Source organism: Cyanistes caeruleus, chromosome 1 (genome assembly GCF_971803275.1).
Source record: "Cyanistes caeruleus chromosome 1, bCyaCae1.hap1.1, whole genome shotgun sequence".
Taxonomy (NCBI): domain Eukaryota; kingdom Metazoa; phylum Chordata; class Aves; order Passeriformes; family Paridae; genus Cyanistes; species Cyanistes caeruleus.
Genome location: NC_141701.1, coordinates 50,621,144 through 50,635,830, shown reverse-complemented (window position 1 = coordinate 50,635,830; position 14,687 = coordinate 50,621,144). Strand labels below are relative to the sequence as shown.

Genomic DNA, 14,687 nt, shown 5'->3' with positions numbered 1-14,687 from the left:
GAAGCTAAAATAGATCTCATGATGCATACAACTTATTTGCTATATTTTTCTTTTCTTTTTTTTCAGAGCAATGTCTGGGTTTTGTAGTGTAACTTTCTTGAAGTAAACTCTTGTTCTTTGACACTGAATTTAAACAATTCAAAGGGCACAAGACAGTCTGTCTTGCAGCACAGGAGATTTGCCTCTCCTGTTCTGGAAAGGCTATTGCGTAGTTGTTGATGTACCATGGTAGAGCAGTTCAGTGCTACTTGTGGGGTATTTGTAGGTCATGCCATTTTTTGGAGTAAGATTGATATTGGGCAGACTTTTGGCAAAACTGATTAAATTATCCATTAAAAAATATTTCAAGAAAGCGGACTTTTCATTCTTAGAAATTGCAGTGCCAGTGTGAACACAACACATGTGGAGAGAGCTGTAACAAGTGCTGTCCAGGCTACCACCAGAAACCCTGGAGACCGGGAACCCTTTCTGCTGGGAACAAATGTGAGAGTAAGTATGCACAGGCATCTAGAAAGTTTCATGGAGTCTTACTCTTCTATTGTTTGAGGTTGCTTTCATACAGATCTGTACTAATTCCCCAGAAAAACCCGGAACTATAAACTGTCTTCATGGGATTGTTCAAAGGTAGAGAATCTACTTCTAATCATAAATGTTCAGATGCTTTTCAATAATCTGCTCAGTGTGACTCCTTGACTAGTGGTGTTGTCATGCAGTATAGCTTCCAGAGTCTCTTTTTCAAAGGAACTTCTGGATTTATTGTACTCCTGTAGAAACCAGCAGATTTGCATCAATCATTTTGTTAGCTACTTGAAATGCAGATTTAATCAATTGATCATAAATTTTGTCAGATGAAGAACTTTGTTCTGATAACAGATGTTTTGAAAGAAATTTCTTATTGGCCAAGTAAACTTCAGATTGTCTGATAGATTGACTTAGGCTGTGCCAGTATGGCTGCATTTGTTGCTAGGGCTCGTTGGTGCATTTTCTCACTTCACATTACTAATGCATAGCACAAGCTGCAGACAATTAAGAACCTATTGGATAAAATTTAAAGTTCCAGATGGAAAAGAAGTATTTTCAGCTGAAGTCTTTGCACAAGTCATAATGTCACTCTTTAAACTAAATAAAATTTATACTTATGCACTTCTTTGTTGACTTCTCAGATTTTGTCTATAATACAATTGAGAGAAGAATTTGGCAGGTTTTCGTCTGTAATGCAGAGGACAGAAGGAACAGTTATTAACAGTTATGCTAATTGTATGCATCACTGCAGTCCTGAAAAGATTGTCTTGGTAGGGTATCCAGAATACTGCTAAAAACAGTGCTGTTAAAATGAAAAGAGTGCTTTTGAAATTTGCTTACTTGCTAAGAAATATAGTGTATTAAATCTGATGAAGCACGTGGCATGGTTAAAGGGGAAAACAGACTTTTGAGGTGAATTGATAGGTTCTTCTACTTACATTTTCAACTTTGAAAATTGCCAGTATTATAGGAAATGTTACACAGTGTGAATAAGAAGAAAAATTTATTTATTTTCCATTTCTTCTCAGAATGTAACTGTCATAACAAAGCAGAAGATTGTTATTACAACCAGAGTATTGCAGATCAGAAAAGGAGCATGGATATTCATGGCCAGTATATAGGAGGTGGTGTGTGTTTAAACTGTACTCAACATACTACTGGGATCAACTGTGAAATGTGTGCTGATGGATATTTTAGACCACACAAAGTAAGATTTAGAAAATACTATTCTAATGTTTTGGTGAATTACAACATGGTATCATGCCTATTTCAGCTGATTGTGATTAATATATTGGTTTTTTATCAGTTACAGAATAGCTAAGAACTATAGAGGGGTTTTTTTGTAAATGACATAACACCAAAACTTTGAGAAGAAACCAAAATTCTTGTCCAAATGTGTGGGAGGACAGGTCAAGTTGCTGGAGAAGAAAATTATGACACTTGATATCCTAGTGTGGAGATGTACGTGTTCTTATAGGAAACCCATTTCTCCTGTGGATAAGATCTAAAAAGGATCAAAGTATTAAAGTTACACTTTAAGTTCAAAAGTGCCAAAATTGTGAACCATCCTGTATCAGCCCACTTTAACCAATGTTAAAAAGGACCTAGCTCGAAGATCAGAATCTTTGGCTCATGAGATGTTGCTCTTCTTTTAATGCTCTTCTTTTTATGATTGTTGCAGAACTTGTCCTCTCTGAGTGTACTTTCCACTGTCACTCTTTGGAAAAAGGGCATAAACTCCACAAGACCTTTGTTAAGATGAGGCTGACAGAGTTAAACATATGAACTTATATAACTTAATATTGCATATAACTGCAGTCTTAGAGGTATAATGAGACATTGTGAACTGAATTTCAGCTCCATATGGTCTTGCTTTGGAAGTTTCATGCATATTTTGAAAAACCCATACTTAAAAAATCTGGCATGAATTGGTACAAAGAGCAAGGGTGAGTCCATAGGAATATGGCTGGGCAGCAGGTACAGCTTATCCAAAAAAGTAAGTTTGAGTCAGAGATTGTTTTAGAGTTGCTGTAAGAAGCATTGAAGAAAGGTCTTCAATCAACTCATAGCCATTAAATGTGTATTTAGAGGTCATTACTGATATGCTTTACAGCCGAAGCACCTGAAAGGACAATTTTCCCTGCAAAAAAATAAAATCTTGCCATATGATTTGCACTGCCTTATATTTCAAAGATTTATAGATCATAAAATCAGAAAGAGTCTTTATTAATAGATAAGCTGTCTTTCCATTGAACACAGAGCCAAGGAGTTCTTTAATTTCCTTCCTCTTTGAACCAGAATATCTTTGCAAAAAGCATCTGCTCTTGTCTTAAACACTTCCATATCTTTTGGCAAACTTTCACAGTAGTTAATTGCTGTTACTTTAAAAAAAAAAGTCTATTTATGCTCAATGTGTCAGCTTCCAGCCATTAGCAGTTACTATATCTTGGTACTATTGAAGATCAGCTTTTGTTCCCACATTTAAGCTTTTTCTAGACTGCAATCCCCTGATCCTTCTGCTGTCTGAAGTCAGACTAGTCCCTTTATCTATTACCCCATACTATCTTTTTCCAGTCTTTATTCTTTTTAGTTTTGGTGGTTGGAGACAGGAAACAGATGTAACTTTACTTTTCCCAGTAAATAATTTAAGAATTTACCAGAGGACTTTTATTTTGTAGGTTTCTCCCTATGAGGATCACCCCTGCTATCCCTGTGACTGTGACCCGTTTGGATCTCTCAGCTCTGTCTGTGTTAAAGATGATCACCATTCTGACTCTCAGCGTGGTAAGGAGTGCCTTTTCCCTAAGCCTCAAGTCTGGCTGTAGGTCACTGAAGTTTGAGGAAACACCATCTACCTTTAAATGGTTGCCTTTTAGGTACCACTTCAAAACACTGGTAAATCTTTGGGAAGGCATAACATAGTTTTATGATTTTAAGGTATGTCAGGTCTCAAAAGTGTTCTCCTGTGGGGACTGTGGGCTCCTGCTGTGTAAAACAATATGAGCTGTTGAGATCTAACACTGTTGTTTGTGAATGCTGTTACAGCTGTCACAAAATTAATTTTGCTGCAGTTTCTGGGCATTTGATTCTTTAAATATGAAAAATAGATGGTGAGACTGACCTTGTGCCAAGTATCTGTGGAATATGACATGGAGTGTAATAAAAAAGGAATATAAAGGAATACTAAATTATTTATACCCTCTGAGACAACTTGAATCCAGCCTGTTGCCTGCTCTGATTTTTTTTTTTTTTAAACTTTTGCTATTCAAGGGACTTGGCCAGGCCAGTGCCAGTGCAGGGAAGGTTATGCAGGAGAAAAATGTGATCGTTGTGCATTTGGGTATCGGGGCTACCCAAACTGCCTGCGTTGTAACTGCAGCCTGGTTGGTAGCATTAATGAAGATCCATGCACGGAGCCTTGTCTTTGCAAAGTGAGTACTAAACTGCCATTTTTGTTCAACACTGAATCTGTGGTTTATTAGCTCCTTTTTAATAGTGAAATTACATCATTAGTTGGGGAAATCACTTCCTTTATAAGAAGTAACCCGGTGTACACCTGACAGCCTAGAAATTAAAACTACTAATTATTCTCTGTACTGAAAAGTATGGTTATCTATGTTGAGTAGTTCTATATAATAAAACATTTTCTGTAATAATGGGCCAGACTGACATTGAAATGAAATAAAACCTGTACATGTGTGAGGCAGTCACAGAGAGTGAGTGTGCCTAGATGGGTTTGGTTTCAGGAACCAGCTGATATTTCTCTTCAAAGCCACTGATTGCTTGTCAACAAATGTTGTGTTTAAAACATCTGCTTTGTGTGAGGAAACAGCAGGCGTTTGGAAAGAACTATTGGAACACTTGCACTAGACATATGTATGAAATATGGTTTAATTATTCAGTTACAAAATATAAACCATAAAAATGTTTAAAAAAAGAGCAGTTTTGCAGCATTTTATTTTTTGGTAAATATCCAAATCTCTTAAAAATTCTTGTAGCTGTAGATTCCACTGAATTTTATTACAAAACTGTTTTAATATTTAAAGAAGTTACTTAATTTTCTGAACCAAATGTTCAATAGTTTATGAGTAGTTTATGTATTTGTTGCCAAATATGATAGTGAACAGTAGCCAAGATAACATGGTGTGTTTGAAAATTCTTCTGAGAATTTAGTCCTTTTGCATAATTTATCTGATCCAAAAAATCAAACCTATATGAGTAGCAAGACTCTGGAAAAAAAAAAAAAATGGCTCCAATCTCCAATTTAAATATGAAAAAGGAGATATGTGATTTTGAGCTGGGGTATCAATTGTATCAGCCAATGCAGCTAACTAGTGAAAATTTTGGTATAAACTGGACTAGAAACTGCCCCTTTTCAGTGCTGCTGTGAGCACGATTCTGTACGATTCTCTATTCTGGCACACAGAATTTTTAGGCCACAAAAAGTGTCTCTAGTCAGTGGACCACCTATGGAGATGAAAGGAGGAAAGTTGGGCACTCCAAATATCAAATGAAGGAGACAGGATTTCTAAGACTTTGCAGACTCTGTGAACACAGTAGAAAAAGGTTTTGGTTTTTTTTATATAGTGCATTTTGTGATATTTAATCTTTCCTGAAACACATCTCTTGAGGTCTAGTCATTGGGTAAGATTTTTACTTTTCATTAAGAAATAAATGATTTCTGTCTAGTAATGTTAAACAATGAAATGTGTGATCCAAATCCATCCTGAAGACTGATAAATAAAAAAAGCTGAGAAGAGCCTACAAATACTATTTCTGTAAAAATCCAAGATTTAAAGATCTCATTATCTCAGGGGGCACTTTGCCTGAGATTTTTCCCAAGTTTACATGTGAACGAATAGAAGCAGCCATCCTCAACCTTTGAATGAGAACTGGAGATCATAAATTTTTAATATGCTTTGCAAACACAGGTTGTATTTTGCTTACAAAAACACATAACCTGGCTGTCTAGCAGAGTTTTATGTAAACTTGGAATGCCCGGACACTGCTCCAGAAGGAAAGACAGCTGAAAGTCTCAGATTTCTCTTTGGTAAGCCTGAAATTTGCTCCATAAGACCAGATTTGATCTAAGACTGCAATCTGGAGTGATTCTTGTGACTGAAGGGAAGGTATCCTGGTAACTGCTTCTGAAAGGAGAATTTGATCCACAGGCTTTGCATTTCACATGGCAATGCAGAGCTCGTAGAGGCCTTCTCAAAACACTAAGACAGTTGTGCTTCACATGGATGCCTTGCAGTCTTAGTGTCCTAACCATATGTATCAGGGAACTTTGTCAAGTGCACTGTAAAGTTCTTTTTGCCTTTGTAGTGAAGTTTTCCCATAATTGAAACCAAAGGCTGAGATTGGAGAGTGGTGTGTGTCCAGGTCTTGTCCTGATACAGAGCTAGGACATTATCAGAATCTTGCCCCCTGGCAGTTAGATGTCCTGTATCTTAGTGTGTGGAAATGCCCCTGGACATCTGCTATTTACACAGCTTTGCAGGTATTTATCAAATATTTTCTCTGCTGGTTTGTCTGTCAGCAGCAATTGTCTAAACTTGTTTTAAGAAGTAGCCACATATTTGCTGCACAAATTTTACGAGAAAAAAATATTGGGTGCACCATTTTGGATATTTTTCCCCTGTAAATTCTGAACTGAAAGAAGTTTTTAGCTGTATGCTCTGAACAACCCAATTTGCATGGCACAGAAGACCAGTGAAAGGAGCTAAAGGAGTGGAACATCTCTACTTCTGGAGAAGTAGTTTCTGGACCTTGGCCAGAGCATATTGAAGAGTTGCCAGCTAGCATAGTGTGGTGTTCCTCCTGGAAGTGGTGGCAGCAGTAGTGGGCGTCACAGCAATAAATATTAAGAGCTGGCTGAGAAACTGTTGCCTTGAAGCTGGCTGTGGTGTCTCCAAGAGCCTGGCCTTAAAAGTGAACTTTCTGGATTTTAACTGCTGAGGTATCTGAAAGGTAATCCATCTGGATTCAGAAAACGTGAGATCTTTTCTCCAGAACAATCTACAAAGTCAAGCTACAAGACAAGTAGACTGGCAAGCTGGCAGAAGCTTTTCAAACCTTGTCTGTGTGTTGAAATTTTACTACAATAGAACCCTTGCTGGGGCTTGTTTAGATTTTGATGAACTGGCAAATTCTGATGATTTTCCAATCAGTTTCAGTTTTAAGCTTTGAGTCTTATTCAATAATCCTGCTGCGCTGAAATGTGTTTTCTTTTATAACCTCCTGAATGCTGTAATGCCTAAATCCCACCTAATCCATGGTATTTGTTACCATAATAATGCTGATGTGAACCAAATGTTATATGCCTTTGACAGGAAAACGTAGAAGGTGAAAACTGTGATCTCTGTAAACCAGGATTCTACAATTTGCAAGAAAGAAATCCTCAGGGCTGCACGGAGTGTTTTTGCTTTGGTGTTTCTGATGTCTGTGACGGTCTTACATGGCCCATCAGTCAGGTATTTATATGTTATGTTCATGACCTAATATTCTTTCCTCAGGCATCTGCAAAATGTACTGCATTTCTCTTTGACAAGAGAAGTGCCCAAGTCAACTGCAAATTCTGGTATGTGTCTCCTTACAGAGGAATGGATTTTCAGTGTCATTGGGCAGCTCTGAGGGAGTCATCCCAGTGGCTCAGAAGCATTGGGTAGTGAAGGCTGCAGTAATGCACTGGAAAAATGAAATTTTTTCTGACATAGTTTTTTCACGTTGAAGAGAAACTGAAACCTGTTTCCTTGCTCTTATTGGACAAGGCTATTTGAGCTCCGACAATATAACCAATACTCTCTTAGCAAACAGAGTTATAAATATCAGTCTTCTGATTATACAGTTCTTGAGTTATGGGGCTTTGGAGCTACCCTTTTCCCACCAAATCCCTTATGTTCCTTATCTTTGCAGGGCTAGTCACACTTTGGTCTCCTGTTCTCTGTTCAACAAAAAGGGAGGAAAACATATCAAATTGACTGAAATTCTAGGATGATTGAATAAAACTCTGTGAGAGCAACAAAGTTCTCTCATCTTAGTCCCTTTTCAGGGACTAGTTTTTGCTTTCCTCCAGCTCAGCCCTATCTATAAATGGGAACAATTTGCCTTGAAGCCTTTGAAATTCTGCATTTCTGTCTCAGGGAGCTGCATAGGTGTAATGTTAATTTCGTTTGAAGGAAGAAAATCACACTCATTATATTTTTGTTCCTGTCAAATAGAGAGGTGGAGACCATCCTAGTCTGAAGTGGCATATTTGCATATGTTGGGTGTCAGACTTGGCTAATTAAAGTGTTCTAGATCCATCAGTTTGAATGAATATCTAGGAAGAGGTAGATGCTCTCTCAGTGACACAACTGCCCGACTTCCATTAATATTACCGCTCTTGTAGATTTCAGACATGACTGGATGGCTCGTTACTGATCTATACAAAGCAAGGAGTGTGCAGCCTCAGCAAAGCCAATTTGATGGACCCAATCAAATAAGTATTAACAACACTGAGGCTGTGAAAGTACTGAAAAACACTTATTACTGGTCAGCACCTGAGGCATATCTAGGAAATAAAGTAAGTACTCAGCTAAGAAGTCAAAACTCCCTCACAGGTTCTCTGTCTTAACCATAACCTATTGCTCTAAAAATATAGTTTCTGTTATTAAAGGTTACACATAAAGCTCAGTATTACCAAATTCCTCACTGCATCTCTGCTTTTTAAATCAGAATGTTCCCATGCAGACATTCCCAATACCCTTTTTTGCTCTCTGAGTTCATCCATCTCCCCACTTCTATCCCTGCCTGTCCTTGACATGATATGATCTCTCTTGACTTACTGACTTATATGCTCACATTTCCCATGCACTTGGTTCCTATCCCAAAACTTACACCCTTTACGTCCAGTAACAGTAGATGGGACAATTAAAATCTCTTGACTGCTTCTTGGCCATCTTCTGTTTCCAAACAACTAGTCTTTTTTCCTCTATTTTTTTTCTCTCTTTAATAGCTGAAGCTCTGTGTGTCCTAGTTTTTGCAGCAGAATCACAGAATTGCTGAGGTTGGAAGGGGCCTCTTGGGGTCATCTTGCCCAATCCTCAAACAGGGACACCTAGAGCAGGTTAACCAGTACCATGATCAGAGACCTCTGAGTTCCTGAGAGTCCACATCTTCTCTTAGCAGCCTGTGCCACTGCTTGGGCACCTCACAATAAGTGTTTCCTGATGTTCAGCAGGAGCCTCCTGTGCTTCAGGTTGTGGTTGTTGCCTCTTTTCCTAGCACTGGGCACCTAAAAAGAGCCCAGCTCCATCCTCTTTGCACCCTCTCTTAAAGTGTTTGTATATATTGAGCTCAGATCTCTCTGAGCCTTTTGTAGGTTGGACAGTCCTGCAACTCTTGGTCTTTCCTCATATGAAAGATGCTTCAGGCTCATAATCATTTTAGTGGCCCTTTGCTGGACTCTTTCCAGTATGTGCACCTCTCTCTTGTACTGGGAGACCCAGAACCTGAGTCAGAATTCCAGCTGTGGCCTCATCAGTGGTGAGCAGAGGAGAACCTTGCAACCTTACCTGTAATTATTTTCAGTGCACTCTCTCTGCCCACGCAGCTGTGTTTATTATTAGTATAGTGATACAGTAAACAAAAACAAGTGTAAGAAGTGCAACATTAAGGAGCAGATTTTGCACAGGGCAACACTCACTTTAATTCTGATTTCTTACTCATTTAATATAGGTCTAACTGTTGGTTAACTTACTTTGTAGTAGTCAGCAGTGGTTGTGGGGCTAAGGATCCTGAAAGGTGATGTATGGAATGTAAAAAACTCCAACATGCTGTGCCCCTTGGCTAGGAGGATAGTGTGCACCTCAGCTGTCTGTTCAGAGTGCTGTTAGTGTTTCAGTGAATGGGGGCACTTATCTGAATCACCTGTAGAGCCTTGAGCTAGCACTCACCACCTGCACAGCAACAAGCCAGCTCTTGTCCCTGTGCTGACGCTCATGGCATGTTAAACGTTTCCTGTAAAGTGGTATTTGTAAGCCTACAACTGCCTTATAATTTGGACATTGTACTGACCCATGTAATTTCTTTGTGTTGGCTGGAGGTTATCATGTTGTTAAGACTTTGCTTTTTGTTATTTCAGCTCACAGCTTTTAGTGGAGACTTGAAGTATACGGTATCTTATGACATTCCAATGGAGAGTGTGGACAGTGATATAGTGTCTAGTGTGGATGTCATCATTCAGGTGATCTTTTTTCAGCTTGTTGCTGTTCAGACATTATAAGAATCTATGAAGGGGTTAAAAAAATAAAATAATATTACTATAGTAGTAGTTTTGTCATTTTAAAGTCCCTTAAAAGTCACTATCAAGATTTTATTACTACTAATTTCTCTGATTTTCTAATCCATTTGTCTAATATTGTAGGTATACAATACTAGTTTTAAATGGTAAGTACCTAGAATTTAATCTGTCTGTATATGGGCGAGTTGCTTATTACCAAATGTATAAAGCTGTGTTTACAAAACAAACTGCAATGAACTGGAAAGACTTACATTTATGAAACAGGTGAGTGTACTTGCTGATTGCTTACTTTTCTAGATGGATGTTGCTGTTAAAACATAAGGCTCTATACTGAATCCAGGAATGTCCAAAACCATTATTTTTTAATATGTGCTTAGCAATAGAACAAAAGAGAAAACTCTGTTTTCTAGAGCTATTCAATTTTTGCAATTCAATTTATTCTTTTACAAAAGATTCTGAAGTCTCTGAACCAAGAGAGAATGGGATTGTGGTCTTGAAACCACAGAAAATGTTGGCCTTTTACTTATCTATTCTTAATGCAAGGAATTTGATTGCCTCTTCTCTGTGTTACATGGATGTGTATTTGACACTAAATGTTATTGCTTGATAAAATTTACATGCAAACATGGAATTTTTTTTCTCACGTCCTTCAATTTCAGGGTAACGGGCACATTCTGAGTACAAGAGCAGCGGGCTTGTCATTACAGCCATATGAGGAGTATTCTAATTCAGTGAGATTTGTATCAGAGAATTTCATAGAGTTCAATACAAAAAAGGCAATAGACCGAGAAATGTTGATGACTGTTCTGGCAAATGTGACCCATCTTCTCATCAGGGCCAACTACAACATTGCCAAAAAGGCTGTGTACAGGTATGTGAGATAAAATATTCAAGTTAAACTATGTACACTTCTCTTATTTTTCTCCATATGAATAATGATTCTTAGTGGCAATATTCCTGAAGTTCTATGTTGATAGTTTCTAGAAAATATGTTGTTTATTGAATTTTCTTAAGACCAGTCTTTGTCCCCAAAACACAGTGATGTGGAGTGTGTGGTAAGGGACATTTGATTTTAAAGATACCTGGTAGGAGAGATTTTGTCTTCTGCTTTAAAGTAAGAGTGTATAAAAGCCTTATTACAATGGATTACAATGGCTGCTTTTTTTTAGAGGGAAATGCCTCCAGAGCTCTCTACAATATGCTTATTTGGGTATGAGGCAAGTTAATCCATCACTGACTATTGAAAACCGATCAACAAAGACGTTGATTGTAATTTCTTTTGATGTTTGTGGATGGCATTGAAACTCATCTCTAAGGAAATCCTTAATAGGAAAATTAGGCTGCAATGGATTAGCTGATTCTCCCACAGTCTCAAACCAGAATTGGCAGTATCTGACATCAGACCTTATAGATCTTTGTTTTACCTCTTCTCCAAGATACAGGAATAAAGTTGTATTGGTCTCAAGGGAATCAGCTTCATCCTTTACTTACTCAATTTCCTTTCACTCACTGACAACCTTCCTTCTTCATTCCCTAATTAGAGCATGGTGCTAATAATACTAAAGTTATGGATTCGAATCCCCATATGGGCCATTTATTTAAGAGTTAAACTTGATGATCCCTTTCAACTCAAACTATTCCGTGAATATTCTGTCATTTGGTAGCATTTCATGTCAGTAAAATAAGAACTGATACTAAAATTGCTTTGCACACCCATACCACTCTGGTTCATTTAGGGAAAGTGTGTTCATCTTTATGGAATGCTTGTAAAGATTCCTTACAAAAATGTTACCTGTGGCTGAGAAGGTAGTGTCTTCCAGTAACAATAATGGTAACAGGAGACATCTACTCCCAGGACTGCAAATGCTGTGATAAGAGTATGATCACAGACTTCTTACAGAAGACATTTGTGCCTATTCCTCAGTTGTCCCTGCCAGGGAGCAGACCTCAGTGGTGTTACCTCTCCAGAAACAAGCTGTCTTGTTGAAGGTCAAGTCTTGGGAAACAAATGATGTGATGTTTTCCTGCTTAACCCTAGGCTGGACTCTGTGACTCTGGATACTGCAAGTGCGAATGTTATAGATCTTTCTTCAGCACCAGATGTGGAATTCTGTGAATGTCCTCAGGGTTACACAGGAATATCCTGTGAGGTAACCTCTTACAATGTCTTCTGTATGCAAAATTATCTCCTATTGTAAAGGAGCTAGGTTTAAAGGCAGGCTGCCTTAAATTGCCATTAAAGTATATGTTCTGTGGTGAATTTCTGCCTACTATACTGTACACAATCCTGAAGATATTTTCTTTCAGATACTGTTAAATGGGATTTTAAACTTATTTCTTGAATTCTTTTTCATGGCACTAAAAAATGATGATGTGTTTCAGAATATCAGTGTGGCAGAGGGAACAGATGTTAAAGCTCTGTGAAGCTATTTTGAGCTTACCTTACTCATTAATAGCATTTTTTCTGGATCTGGATCATGTTCAGTTTATTCCTGTTACGTGCCATTAAGTTTATGGAGGCAGTAAGAAACCTTGGCAGGGAGGAATGTAGGCTTTTGGAAGAGCCCACAAGGGTGAAATGCATCGTGCAAGGTGGTGTCTTGTGTACCTGTGAGTAGAAGATTTAGAGAGGTGCAGTCCTACTGCAGAATAGCAGGAATTATTTTGACAAATAATTTTGGCATGAAGCCTTGTGCTATAGCATTGTTAATGATTTTGCAGAGGTGGTAGAATGTCCTTTCTGTTGTCCCATAATAAAGAATTTCACATATTAAACCCCACAAAAGTCAACTTTCATGCCTCCAGGGAACAAAGGGATGGATCAAAGTTTTATGGAGTTAATTCTTATCCCCTTTATCCTTTATAAGCAAAAAACAACCACCAGAAAAGAGCTACAGTGACATCAGTAGGGTTGAAAGAGCATTCAGTTACCACAGTGTGAATGGGTTGGGTGGTGGGTGGTTGGAAGTGAGCTCTTTGAAAAAGTTTTGATGTGTATTTTCAAGACACATAATGCTACTGCTTTTTCTCCCTTCATTTCTTTTCAGTCCTGTCTCCCTGGGTACTACCGTGTGGATGGAATACTCTTTGGAGGTATCTGTCAACCCTGCAAGTGCAATGGGCATGCAACTGAGTGTGACATTCATGGTGCTTGCTTTGTAAGTCATCCTTCAAAGTGTTTCATGTTTCAGGCATCTCTTTAGGAATTAGGAGAGCATTTTGACTGTGGGAGACAGGTTTACATGGTGCACAGTTTCAAGCTATGGGTACCCAGTGATTATTTTTTTGTTGGTTTCATTGTTTAGTTTAGAGTATGTTTCAAGACTCCATTTATGTATTTTCCAATAAAGAATTTGTTTCAGTTTATCATTTCAAGTGGGGAATAGTCAGAACTAATACAAAAATGCCATCATACACTGGCTGATAAAAATCTTGACTTTGCTTGCTGCAGGTTCCTGAAAAGAACAAATTTAAGCAGTGAATATCTGTTTTCAGATATGTGTGTCTTCCATGACTAACACCAGTGGAAATTGCACATTACATTGTGAAGAGAAAATTTAGCTCTCTGATCTCTTCTGAAAATTAAAGGTTACTTTAATAAAATGGCTAAACACCAGTAAAAACTATACAAGCTTGTTACTGTAAATGTGTGCAATATATGAAATATATTTAAGTAATGTGGCTGATTTCATAAAGTATATTCTAAAATGTAAGAAAAAACAATCAGGATTTTTACAACTCAGAAAAAAAATCATACACTTATTTTCAGAGTTCTAGGCAGTTCTTCATGGCTTGAAGAATGGCTTCCTTGGATGTCATACTGCAATGCAGACTGCTGTAGGAACCCCTCAGGGGCCGAAAAACCATCAAGAGAAAATACAAAAAGATTTTTTCCATGTCTCGCAGGCTTGCCAGCACAACACGACAGGATCTTTCTGTGATCAGTGCTTGCCTGGCTTCTATGGAAATCCATCCCAAGGAACATCTGAGGACTGCCAGCCCTGTGCATGTCCTCTGAGTTCTGCTGCAAACAAGTAAGCTTCTTATGCAGAACTATTTTTTGCATCTTCAGCAAAAACAGAAAGTGAGATAGAGAAAAGTGTCATGACATCTGAAGGAGAGAGAAAAGGAATTTTTTTTCTTCATCTTTATTTGTGTGTATCTCATAGAAACATTGTTTTTTGGGGTAGACAAATATATAGGCTAGGCTAAGAGAGACTGGGTAAACTTGCATGATTTTGCATAGAGGATGAAAGTAATAATTCAACCTGTCCTTGAACTTTGCACCAAAACCATGGTTATCTTCCTTGTTTTTCAGAAAACAGTAGGACAGAAGTGTTCTATCTGAAAAAAGGGAACTCAGTAGAGCAATTGTACTGTTTGCTAGAATGAAAGCCAAGTTTTTAGGAAGTTTTAAAATCTTGCTTTTAAAATAAAAAAAACCCCAAAACTCAAGAGATTTTGAAAATAAGATGTTTATTTTGGCACACTGTTATGCTAAAAGCATTAATATACTAGAAAAAACTGAAGTTGTGTGTTTATATAGCTAGGTGCAAGGAAGGGTGGATATTAAATGTTTGCAAAAGTTTTGGGATTGTGTGCATTGATACCATCTGCCATAAATACTGTTAATAGTTTCAGTCCCACTTGCCAGCTGAGTGAAGAAGGTGGAATTGTCTGTGACAAATGTCTTCCAGGCTATACTGGTTCTCAATGTGAAAGGTATGTACACTAATTGTGGGTGAAATATTGATATCATTGCCATCACTAGGTGTTCATAATCCTATCTTCCTTCTGTTGTTCATACCTCATATACAGAACATTCCTAGTAAAATTTTCCTTCTTATTTTGTCTTTCATTATAATACTATATTATAATA

The 14,687-nt window shown here is 37.8% G+C and overlaps 1 protein-coding gene across 2 annotated transcripts in view; it reads left to right on the top strand.

Moving 5' to 3' along the window:
• LAMA1 (laminin subunit alpha 1) overlaps positions 1 to 14,687 on the top strand; it is a 98,855-nt gene that overhangs the window by 36,382 nt on the left and 47,786 nt on the right. For both annotated transcript variants that reach the window (XM_086892283.1, XM_086892291.1), the window contains exons 7-18: positions 372 to 489; positions 1,551 to 1,729; positions 3,201 to 3,306; positions 3,793 to 3,953; positions 6,858 to 6,998; positions 7,916 to 8,089; positions 9,650 to 9,751; positions 10,468 to 10,679; positions 11,847 to 11,958; positions 12,856 to 12,966; positions 13,715 to 13,842; positions 14,444 to 14,530. In XM_086892283.1, the coding sequence (XP_086748409.1) occupies positions 372 to 489; positions 1,551 to 1,729; positions 3,201 to 3,306; positions 3,793 to 3,953; positions 6,858 to 6,998; positions 7,916 to 8,089; positions 9,650 to 9,751; positions 10,468 to 10,679; positions 11,847 to 11,958; positions 12,856 to 12,966; positions 13,715 to 13,842; positions 14,444 to 14,530 (1,631 nt within the window). The remainder of the gene's footprint in view (positions 1 to 371; positions 490 to 1,550; positions 1,730 to 3,200; positions 3,307 to 3,792; positions 3,954 to 6,857; positions 6,999 to 7,915; positions 8,090 to 9,649; positions 9,752 to 10,467; positions 10,680 to 11,846; positions 11,959 to 12,855; positions 12,967 to 13,714; positions 13,843 to 14,443; positions 14,531 to 14,687) is intronic.